This window comes from Salmo trutta, chromosome 17 (assembly GCF_901001165.1).
Source record: "Salmo trutta chromosome 17, fSalTru1.1, whole genome shotgun sequence".
Classification (NCBI taxonomy): Eukaryota; Metazoa; Chordata; class Actinopteri; order Salmoniformes; family Salmonidae; genus Salmo; species Salmo trutta.
The window spans coordinates 39579456-39592001 of NC_042973.1; the positions used below are offsets into that span (position 1 = coordinate 39579456).

At 46.3% G+C, this 12546-nt stretch overlaps 1 protein-coding gene across 4 annotated transcripts in view; it reads right to left on the bottom strand.

The window, feature by feature from the left end:
* Positions 1-12546, bottom strand: part of LOC115152168 (inositol 1,4,5-trisphosphate receptor type 2) — a 166753-nt gene that overhangs the window by 96129 nt on the left and 58078 nt on the right. For all 4 annotated transcript variants that reach the window (XM_029696739.1, XM_029696737.1, XM_029696741.1 and 1 more), the window contains 5 exons: positions 11386-11514; positions 11071-11191; positions 10505-10686; positions 8192-8334; positions 7773-7881 (listed from right to left, as the gene is read on the bottom strand). In XM_029696739.1, coding sequence (XP_029552599.1) covers positions 7773-7881; positions 8192-8334; positions 10505-10686; positions 11071-11191; positions 11386-11514 — 684 coding nt within the window. The remainder of the gene's footprint in view (positions 1-7772; positions 7882-8191; positions 8335-10504; positions 10687-11070; positions 11192-11385; positions 11515-12546) is intronic.

Below are 12546 nucleotides of genomic sequence, written 5' to 3' on the forward strand. Positions count from 1 at the left end.
GAGAGAGAGAGAGACCCAGAGAGAGAGAGAGAGAGAGACCCAGAGAGAGAGAGAGAGAGACCCAGAGAGAGAGAGAGACAGACCCAGAGAGAGAGAGAGACAGACGCAGAGAGAGAGAGAGACAGACGCAGAGAGAGAGAGAGACAGACGCAGAGAGAGAGAAAGACAGACGCAGAGAGAGAGAGAGACAGACCAGAGAGAGAGAGAGACAGACGCAGAGAGAGAGAGAGACAGACCCAGAGAGAGAGAGAGAGAGCGCGACCCAGAGAGAGAGAGAGAGAGCGCGACCCAGAGAGAGAGAGAGAGAGAGCGACCCAGAGAGAGAGAGAGAGAGAGAGCGACCCAGAGAGAGAGAGAGAGAGAGAGAGAGAGAGAGAGAGAGAGAGAGAGAGAGAGAGAGACCCAGAGAGAGAGAGAGAGAGAGACCGAGAGAGAGAGCGACAGAGAGAGAGAGAGCGACGCAGAGAGAGAGAGCGACGCAGAGAGAGAGAGAGAGACCCATAGAGAGAGAGAGAGACCCATAGAGAGAGAGAGAGACCCAGAGAGAGAGAGAGAGAGACCCAGAGAGAGAGAGAGAGACCCAGAGAGAGAGAGACCCAGAGAGAGAGAGACCCAGAGAGAGAGAGAGAGACCCAGAGAGAGAGAGAGAGACCCAGAGAGAAATAATTGAGGCAGACGGGCATTGTGATAGAAAGAGAGAGACAAAGCAAGGGAGGGAGAGGCTCACACTTGTTCGAGTGAGAGAGAAAGAGAGAGGGAGGGAACGTGACGGTCCGCGTGACGCTGGCTCAGACACTGCAGGCGGTTACGTAAGTGCACCCCCTGCCCCGTCTCCTCATGGACTGAGCAGACGCCGCTCTCCTCCAATCCCTCACTCTGCATCCGCGGCCCGCTTTTTTCCCCTCGGCTCACATGGCTCCTCACATGCTCCCTCTCCCTCTTACTCGTTCTCGCGCTCTCCCTCTCTCCCTCGCCTGCTCGTTCCCCCTCTCTCTCCCCCTCTCTCTCCCTCCTCCCACTCACTGTGCCCCAGGAGAGCCACCAACCTCTGCTGTCGCTTTTCTCTTTCTCTCGCTCTTTCTATTTCCTCGCTCACTTCTGTGGAGTGAGGCAGCAGCTCCACGCTCAGGGCAACAGGGATATGACACACACACACAAAGAATGACAAATACACACTCAAACACTCACGGAATACGTGAAAGGACACACACGCACATATCATTCTTAGGCTTTTTAAAACATGCCAACATGTTTTGGCACAATACGTAAATGTCAGTGCTGTTGACTATCATTTAGCCTGTGAATTCTATCATATCAGAGTACAACCTATTTGAGTATGATACTGATTGACATTTAGCAACAGGACATGATCTCAATACTAGCTATTCTTCAAAAGGCAATGGCATATCAAGGCAGCGCTACTTTTACTGTATGTAAACTCTTCAACATCTCATCTCCCTATCCTCCTCCACTAAGACCTGCAGCAGACAAGCTTCACTTTACCCTCCAGAGTTGATCACCAACCCTGGAACTTTGTCTAGTTTTCCAACAACCCTCCCCCTCATATCACTCCCCCGTTGCCTCCTCCACTCTTTTCCACACTCCCTTCCCCAATTCACAGGCCCATGGTGAAGAGAGAGAGATGAGATAAAGGAGAGAGAAAGAGAGAGGGAGGGGAGAGGTGCACCCACGCTCACTGCAGTATTGATTTGTTTGTTCAGCGTTTGCTGCCCCCCCTTCTATCTATTCAACCCTTTCTCCCTCACAGTGTGAGCTTGTCCTCGAGTGCCACCCTGCCTTATATAAAAGCATGTAGAGGCCCACAGACTACTGATGATGAGGAGTCTGGGCTCAGGGACCACAGAGAGAGCGCAAGAGAGAGAGAGCGCTAGACAGAGAGCGCGCGAGACACAGAGACAGAGCACGAGACACAGAGACAGAGCGCGAGACACAGAGAGAGAGCGCGAGACACAGAGAGAGAGAGCGCGAGACACAGAGAGAGAGAGCGCGAGACACAGAGAGAGCGCGAGACACAGAAGAGAGCGCGAGACACAGAGACAGAGAGCGCGAGACACAGAGACAGAGAGCGCGAGACACAGAGAGAGAGAGCGCGAGACACAGAGAGAGAGAGCGCGAGACACAGAGAGAGAGAGAGCGCGAGACACAGAGACAGAGAGCGCGAGACACAGAGACAGAGAGCGCGAGACACAGAGACAGAGAGCGCGAGACACAGAGACAGAGAGCGCGAGACACAGAGAGACAGAGCGCGAGACACAGAGACAGAGCGAGCGCGAGACACAGAGAGAGAGCGCGAGACACAGAGAGAGAGCGCGAGACACAGAGAGAGAGCGCGAGACACAGAGAGAAGAGCGCGCGAGACACAGAAGAGAGGAGACGCGAGACACAGGAGAGAGAGCGCGAGACACAGAGAGAGAGAGCGCGAGACACAGAGACAGAGAGCGCGAGACACAGAGACAGAGAGCGCGAGACACAGAGACAGAGAGCGCGAGACACAGAGACAGAGCGCGAGACACAGAGACAGAGCGCGAGACACAGAGACAGAGAGCGCGAGACACAGAGACAGAGAGCGCGAGACACAGAGACAGAGCGCGAGACACAGAGACAGAGCGCGAGACACAGAGACAGAGCGCGAGACACAGAGAGAGAGCGCGAGACACAGAGAGAGAGCGCGCGAGACACAGAGAGAGAGAGCGCGAGACACAGAGAGAGCGCGAGACACAGAGAGAGCGCGAGACACAGAGAGAGAGAGAGAGCGCGAGACACAGAGAGAGAGAGCGCGAGACACAGAGACAGAGAGCCCGAGACACAGAGACAGAGAGCGCGAGACAGAGAGAGAGCGCGAGACACAGAGAGAGAGCGCGAGACACAGAGAGAGAGAGCGCGAGACACAGAGAGAGAGAGCGCGAGACACAGAGAGAGAGAGCGCGAGACAGAGAGAGAGAGCGCGTGACACAGAGAGAGAGAGCGCGTGACACAGAGAGAGAGCGCGCGAGACACAGAGAGAGAGCGCGCGAGACACAGAGAGAGAGCGCGCGAGACACAGAGAGAGAGAGCGCGAGACACAGAGAGAGAGAGCGCGAGACACAGAGAAAGAGAGCGCGAGACACAGAGAGAGAGAGCGCGAGACACAGAGAGAGAGAGCGCGAGACACAGAGACAGAGCGCGAGACACAGAGAGAGAGCGCGCGAGACACAGAGAGAGCGCGAGACACAGAGAGAGCGCGAGACACAGAGAGAGAGAGAGAGCGCGAGACACAGAGAGAGAGAGCGCGAGACACAGAGACAGAGAGCCCGAGACACAGAGACAGAGAGCGCGAGACAGAGACAGAGCGCGAGACACAGAGAGAGAGCGCGAGACACAGAGAGAGAGAGCGCGAGACACAGAGAGAGAGAGCGCGAGACACAGAGAGAGAGAGCGCGAGACAGAGAGAGAGAGCGCGTGACACAGAGAGAGAGAGCACGTGACACAGAGAGAGAGCGCGCGAGACACAGAGAGAGAGCGCGCGAGACACAGAGAGAGAGCGCGCGAGACACAGAGAGAGAGAGCGCGAGACACAGAGAGAGAGAGCGCGAGACACAGAGAAAGAGAGCGCGAGACACAGAGAGAGAGAGCGCGAGACACAGAGAGAGAGAGCGCGAGACACAGAGAGAGAGCGCGAGACACAGAGAGAGAGCGCGAGACACAGAGAGAGAGAGAGCGCGAGACACAGAGACAGAGCGCGCGAGACACAGAGACAGAGAGCGCGAGACACAGAGACAGAGAGCGCGAGACACAGAGACAGAGCGCGAGACACAGAGAGAGAGAGCGCGAGACACAGAGAGAGAGCGCGAGACACAGAGAGAGAGCGCGAGACACAGAGAGAGAGCGCGAGACACAGAGAGAGAGAGAGCGCGAGACAGAGAGAGAGAGCGCGAGACACAGAGAGAGAGAGCGCGAGACACAGAGAGAGAGCGCGCGAGACACAGAGACAGAGAGCGCGAGACACAGAGAGAGAGAGCGCGAGACACAGAGAGAGAGAGCGCGAGACACAGATAGACAGATCCTACAGCACTGTGGGCAACAACTGATCTGAGTGCAGCCCACCCGGTCCATCATGAGAGCGCAATATGAACCAACCAATCTTCATCTTCATTTGCTTTCATCTGTAACTGCAGCCAAATAGTGTGGTTGATACAACACGGTATATTCACATTGCTGCTAACTGGGGGAGTGGTTATCCTTCTAAAAAAGGTAATGACAGCAACACCCAAAGATGAACACACAACCAAAGCCGTTACTGTGACACCTAAGTCTGTGACAATACCATCCATTCATGAAAGTATCAGTATACAGTACTTTTTATCCAGGACGTTGGTATTGGTTACAGAGGGTAGTGCGTACAGCCCAGTACACTGGGGGTGAGATCCCTGCCATCCAGGACCTCTATACCAGGCGTTGTCGGAGGAAGGCCAAAATAATTGTCAAAGACTCCAGCCCCCCAAGTCAGACTGTTCTCTCTGCTACCACACTGCAAGTGGTACCGATGCACCAAGTCTGGAACCAACAGGACCGTGAAAAGCTTCTACCACAAGACTGCTAAATAGTCTGGGTAGCTATTTGGTGAACTATCTGCATATACCCCCTTTGGCACCAACTCTTCTGATTCATCACATACGCTGCTGATACTATTCATTATCTATCCCTTTGCCTAGTCACCATACCCTACTTACATGTACAGTACAGGGATTTCCCCATGAGGCCAATGGTCACTTTAAAACAGTTACATAGTTTAACAGCTGTGATAGGAGAAAACTGAGGATGGATCAACAACATTGTAGTTACTCAACAATACTAACCTAATTGACAGAGTGAAAAGGAAGCCTGAACAAAATTACAATTTTCCAAAACATGCATCCTGTTTGTAACAAAGCACTAAAGTAATGTGGCAAAGCAATTCACTTTTTGCCTTGAATACAAAGTGTTATGTTTGGGTCAAATCCCCAAAAATATATTACTAGGTACCACTCCTCATATTTTCAAGCATAGTGGTGGCTGCATCATGTTATGGGTACGCTTGTAATCATTAAGAAATGGGAGGTTTTAGAGGATAAAAAAGAAACGGAATGGAGCTAAGCACAGGCAAAATCCTAGAAGAAAATCTAGTTCAGTTTGCGTTCGACCACACACTGGGAGATTAATTCACCTTTCAGCAGGACAATAACCTTAAACACAAGGCCAAATCTACACTGGAGTTGCTTACCAAGAAGACGGTGAATGTTCCCGAGTGGCCGAGTTACAGTTTTTTGTGGCCGAGTTACAGTTTTGACTTAAATCTGCTTGAAAATCTATGGCAAGACCTGAAAATAGTTGTCTTACAATGATCAACTACCAATTTGACAGAGCATGAAAAATTTTGAAAAGAATAATGGGCCACTTTTGTACAATCCAGGTGTGCAAAGCTCTTAAGACTTACCCAGAAAGACTCACAGCTGTAATTGCTGCCAAAGGTGATTCTAACATGTATTGACTCAGGGGTGTTAATACCTATGTAATCTAGATAATTCTCTGTATTTCATTTTCAATACATTTTCAACAATTTTAAAAACATGTTTTCAATGCCATTATGGGATATCAATTTAATCCATGTTGAATTCAAGCTGTAAAATGTGGAATAATTCAAGGGGTATGAATACTTTCTGAAGGCCCTAAAGTATACATTTTCTATATCTGTGACCATATTGTCCAGGAGTTTCTAGTGGATAGACCATATGGTTCAAGAGAAAATGGCCGAACTAATGAAAAAAACATCTAATCAACAATGGCATTGTTCCTCCAACTCAACTCTTTACTTTTTTCACAACTGCCACCAGTTTTTACTTTTTTTGTTTACATATTTATTTGACTAAGTGTGTAAAAAAAAAAAAGGATATTTCATGTTAAAACCCTCATTAAAACACCAACGTTATTCACTAAGTTGATGGTTTATACTGTATTTAGTATAATGTTTATAGCTTTGTCATAAAACATTGTATTGTAAAAGTTTGATTTATTTGATATATTGTACATGTGATAAGCAATGTTCGGTCTAAATTTCATGCACGTTCGTGCACTTCTTCCAGGAGTGCTGCACAGAAGAAATGGCATGCTGCGCAGAGACACAAGAGACTGAACTTCACGGAGTTCGCCCCATTAGTTTGCACTATATAGATCAATGTTTTTTCTGTGATGAAATCAACATTATATCAGGCCCATTTCAACGCAACAAACATAAACAAACCTAACTTTGCAAGATTGAGCACAATGGAGTAGAATTCTATTGGTGGGTATGCGTGTGTGTTTCACATCAGTTCAGATTTTTTGTTTACTTTTATTTAACTAGGCAAGTCAGTTAAGAACAAATTCTTATTTACAATGAGGGCCTACTCGTAAAGCCCTCCCGGCCAAACCCTCCCCTAATCCAGACGACGCTGGGCCAATGGTGCGCCGCCCTATGGGACTCCCGATCATGGCCGGTTGTGATCGAACCCGGGTCTGTAGTGACGCCTCTTGCACTGCGATGCAGTGCCTTAGACCGCTGCGCCACTCGAGAGCAGATAAGAGCGCAGAGCCTCGCGTCTGCACATTTGTTGATATTCTTTGCTAGTTAGCGACTTATTAGCCCAGTGATAGATAAGTATAGGTCAGCAATGAGAAGTTAATGCTTCCTACAAGAGCACATATGTCAAACTGTCTTTGAAAAGCCAGTCAGGTAAAAAGCTTATGTCTTAAAGGGGCAGTGTTGTATTCTGAGACTGGCTTATTTTCATATTCAAACCTATAGCCAGACAGGTAGCCTGCATTGTCTAATTATCTGTATGGTAATAATAATAATAATAATAATATTTTAATATGTAAAGTGGTTTCTTGCATCAAAACACAATACAAGTAAAACAAATGTTTTAATGTCAAGTCCTTCATAATGTTATTATTATTATTTATTTTTTTAAGTCTGCATTGAACAACACATATAGGCTACTGTAGGCTATATCACAGAAATGAAAAGCTATTTCCATGTGAAAATATTATGGGATTGGCTCTCTAGACACGCCACCACACCCTGGACACATGACACAATGGATACAATACCTCTGCAGTGCAGTACAGTGTGTGTGTGTGTGTGTGTGTGTGTGTGTGTGTGTGTGTGTGTGTGTGTGTGTGTGTGTGTGTGTTCCAGTGGAGGCTCCTCAGAGGAAGGGGAGGACAATAATCCTATGCAGTGAAATACTTAAATGTAAGTTATCCTTTTTAGATAAAACTATTTGCTCCATTGGTTTCGTTGGTAGGCCTACATTATGCTCCAAAAGCCACAATAGCCTATTAGCTACTGTCTTAAACTGTAAGGGTACAGCCTCAGTGTTCACTGTAAATGCACGCCGGAAGTTGCACAGAATTCTCACAATGTTCAATTTTCCACTCACGAGACCTAACATTTGCTCAGTACCCCAACAAATTTGAGGGAACAGAAAGAATTACAGACGCCTGTGACAATCTGAAATACCCAAAAAGGCCCCTAGATGTCATATTATAAAATTCCCCCAAAAGATGTGAAAGTTACCAAAATTCAGTTAAGTTTACTGATTAACTTAGAAAGTTTCCAGTAATATACCCTCCTCTTGTTGTCCTGTACATCCCTAACACCTTGTATGTAACACACCCTTGACATCATGTCCTGTACATCCCTAAACACCCTGTACGTAACACACCCTTGACATCATGTCCGGTTCAGTACTCACAGGCTCATCAAAGGCCTCCTTCTTGACCAGCATCTCTCGGAGTGTCTGCAGGATCTTAATGCACAGCTTTTCCTCCTTGTCCATCAGCTTCTTGGTGTGTTTGATCAGTCTGAATGACGAAGGGAAGAGTACAAACGGAACATCAGTACCATGGCTTTATTTATTCTAAGCACACCAACAGACGTGTGACCTATGACTGGAAGATCGTGAGGACAGAAAATAATAAACGAGACACTTTATTTTTGGAAACATTTTGGAAAAGTCAGAAGTCGAAAGTAAAACGCGAACCAGAGCAATGGACGGCCAAATGCAAACTTGTCACTGGTGTAAATGCTCAGTGAACGCAGCCCATAGATCGTGTTTGTGATGGTGTGTCTGATCAGAGTTCGTGACTGCATCTGTACCTCTGCCACACTCACTTGGACATGAAGGCCCCGCTCTCACAGCGCAGTCTGGCAGCCTCTGGGAACAGCAGCTCAGGGCTGTGTAGTACATCCACCAACACAGAGAACTCAGCCTGCACCATAGGACTGAACTGCTCCTCTAGACACGCCACCACACCCTGGACACATGACACAATGGAAACAATTCCTCTGCAGTGCAGTGTGTGTGTGGTTGGAGGACATCTAGAGGATGTCCTCCAACCTATAGGAGCTCTTGCAGTATGAAGTAACATGTTGTCCATCCAATCAAAGGATCAGAGAATGAATCTAGAACTGAAAGCATAGGCTACAGCTAGCTAGCACAGCAGTGCTTAAAGTGTGGTGAGTAGTTGACTTAAAGAGAGAGAGAGAGAGAAATACAGTAGTTGAACAGTTTGGATTTTAAACTATTTTCTTCAAAAATTAAGGAGAAGCAGTGAGAGAGCTAGCTATATATATATATATTTTTTTTTTTTTACCTTAGTTTACCTTTTACTTACTTAGCTAATGCAGTTCATTTTGCCTACTCAACAACCTGACTCAAACAGAGGAATGCTACTTACTGTGCCTTCGGAAAGTATTCAGACCCTTTGACTTTTTCCACATTTTGGTAGATTACAGCCTTGTTCTAAAATGTATTCAATTGTTTTTTTCAACCTACACACAATACCCCAAAAAGAGTTTACAAATTGTTGCTAATTTATTAAAAATAAAGAACTGAAATATTACATTTACATAAATCTGAGGTCCTGAGCGCTCTGGATCAGGTTTTCATCAAGGATCACTCTGTACTTTGCTCTGTTCATCTTTACCTCAATCATGACTAGTCTCCCAGTCCCTGCCGCTGAAAAACATCCCCACAGCATGATGCTGCCACCACCATGCTCCACCGTAGGGATGGTGCCAGGTTTCCTCCAGACGTGACACTTTGCGTTTAGGCCGAAGAGTTTAATCTTGGTTTCATCAGACCAGTTAATCTTGTTTGTCATAGTCAGTCTTTTGGTGCCTTTTGGCAAACTCCAAGCGGGCTGTCATGTGTCTTTTACTGAGGAGTGGCTTCTGTCTGGCCACTCTACCATAAAGACCTGACTGGTGGATGCTGCAGAGATGGTTGACCATCTGGAAGGTTCTCCCATCTCCACAGAGGAACTCTAGAGCTCTGTCAGTGCAACCATCGTGTTCTTGGTCACCTCCCTGAACAAAGACCTTCTATCCGATTGCTCAGTTTGGCCGGGCGGCCAGCTCCAGGAAGAGTCTTAGTGGTTCAAAACGTCTTCCATTTAAGAATGATGGAGGCCAGTGTTCTTGGTGACCTTCAATGCTGCAGTCATATTTTGGTACCCTTCCAGATCTGTGCCTTGACACAATCCTGTCTCGGAGCTCTACGGACAATTCCTTCGACTTCATGGCTTGGATTCTGCTCTGACATGCACTGTCAACTGTGGGACCTTATATAGACAGGTGTGTGCCTTTCCAAATCATGTCCAATCAATAAAACGTACCAGAGGTGGACTCCAATCAAGTTGTAGAAACATCTCAAGGATGATCAATGGAAACAGGATGCACCTGAGCTTAATTTCAAGTATCATAGCAAAGGGTCTGAATACCTATTTAAACAAGAAAAATATGAATAAAATATGAATAAATTAGCAAAAATGTCTATAAACCTGTTTTCGCTTTGTCATTATGGGGTATTGCGTGTAGATTGCTGAGGACCTTTTTTTTTATAAGGCTGTAACATAAAATGTGGAAAAAGTCAAGGGGTCTGAATACTTTTCGAAGGCACTGTATGTTAGCTTGCTGGCTAAGTATAACCAACACTGCAACTCTTCGAAGTCAAGGTAAGCATTCATTTTATAGATGTATTGGCAACGGACCTGCCGGTGTAACTGCTACAATTTTTGCTGTACACTGTACTGCGTGACTGTACACATGGCAAGAGTGTGCAAGGCGGTATTGAATATTTCACTGTCACCTTGATTACTCCAATTTGTCTCTCAACCTGTGCACCTACATTATAAACTTTAATTTGTAGGCTAGGTTGTAGCAACATCATGATGGGTATAGGGCAAATTCTAGAATGATGTAGTAGCCTAAACCTATCGATGTTATATTGAGCTGGGTGAATGGAATATGAATGACAGTCATGCAATATGCTGTAATAGAAATTAGGCCATTGTCATAAATATACAAAACTGCCCCCCGCTAATCTTGAACGGCAAGAACCGCCAGTGGCGTATTCATGTATATTTGTGCGAGTGCATATTTGTGTGTGTGTGTGTGTGTGTGTGTGTGAGAGAGAGAGATCACCTGCAGCTTCTCGATGATGCTCTTGTAGTCAGGCACTCCCAGGACCTCCTTGCGGAGCCGTGTGCGTGCCGAGGTCCTCCAGTCCTTGACAGCACGCTCCACCCTGTAGGTGTGGGCCTTCAGAGACAGAGTGTTCACCTGGCTGTCCAGATCCACCGGGATGGCTATGGCACGCGCCTTGGCTGGAGAGGAGACAGGGCCGAGACCTTATAACTAGGAACTGAAGGAGCGTCAAAGTAGGAGTGCTGATATCGGATCGGTTTAGCCTTGTAGACCATGTCGAATACTCTGAATCGCTTTCTGAAGATGGGCCCGTATCGCTCTCAGACACACACATTCACACAAGCTGCCATGACACCCAATTAACCAACAGAGAAAGGCATATAGGCCTACTTTCTGTATTGTCTGCATACACAGTGGTGGCAGACTAACAAGAACAGGGCTTATGGGGTGAGATTTAAAATATTTGCAATGTCTCCCTGTCATTATAGAAATCATTGACGTTTCCAGTCTACAAACCTTAGTCAAGGCCTGTCAAAGTGCAATCACTGGGCTGCGAGACTCACCCACGTCAGCCAGTGTTTTGATGCAGCCCTCGATGTTGTTCTTCTGGGCTGAGCTGATCCAGGTGCAGTTATAGATCCTGAAGGAGGACTGGAGCAGCTGGATGAAGATGGGCTGGTGGGTCTGACATAGGAGAGAGGGAGGATAAACAGTCACTAAAACACTCCATAAACAAACACTTCAATAGCACTCAAAAATTTTGTGCAGATGGATAAGCATTTGCCTCAAGTGCCTGAACGGACTGAATTGAAACGTGAATGGCCTGGGGAAGGTATTTAAATGCCCATGTACAAGGTTAGCCTCTCTCCCAGGAATACCTGCAGGTTGGAGTTGTTCACAGGGAACTGGGAGCTAAAGAAGCCCTTGACGACGGCCATCACCGTCTCCGTCACGTACCTCTCCAGTGGAACGTTGGCATGGTTACGGTCCGTGGTGCTGTTGCACACCTAAAACCATAGAGGAGGAGAGTGGGATGTGAAGTCTGTCTGTCACTCAGGAGTGAGGGGGGAAGAGACTGACCTGGGGTCTCTCTCGTTTTTCTGTTGTAATATTTTATATGACAATAAACAAAAACATACATAGACAAAAACAATGGACAACTTAACATTTGCATACATACTCTACATCTCCACAAACATTAAGGACATGACACTTGCTCAGACCCACATGTTCCCACAGTATCCACACCCAATGTTGTTTATACTGCTTGTAAGACTCTGCCCCATATGACTTCAAAATGTGTTATGTTGTTTTTGTCTGTAGACAGATTTTTCCCCATATTTAAATAAAGCATTTGATTCTTCCATTCTCTTAACGTTGTAGTATCGTTTCACTTCCAGTATTTAAGTAATAGCTTCTTCAATATAAAGTGATGGAAAGAATATTGTCTAACCCATTGGCTAGCCTACCGCACATCCAATGTCTCGAAATATTTGCATTGTAAAACTTCTGACAGACAGCTTTCTAACGCTGCCCATAACTTTTGGAATTTATAGTACTCCAAGAAGGCATGAGTTCTTGAGTCATTGTTAGTTTTACACTTAAGACATGACTCTGCCATTGTGCTGTAGAATGTGTGAAATTTGTCTCTTGTATAATAACATCTATACATTAGTTTATAGAGGATTAAACGTACATTTTCGTTATTTGTAATTTGGTTCATTATGTTCCAACACTCCCTCCATCTTTTGCCAATATCAGTTTTTTTTGAAGTCTTGGTTCCAATAGTTTGTCAGTTGGATAGGCTCTCTGCAAGGTTTTGTATACATCTTACCTATCATATGACTGACTATCTTTTTCCGACTCAAATGGGATTCCCTCAACATCGCTCTGATGTCCAAAAGCTTTCAGGGCAACATTTTGTGATAGAAAACCTATATTTGAAAATATCTACATTGGTCATTGCTTTTTAATTCGGTCATGGAAATGATTTTATTTCCTATTACCCACGTCATTTCCGGTTTCTATGCCTTTAGTTT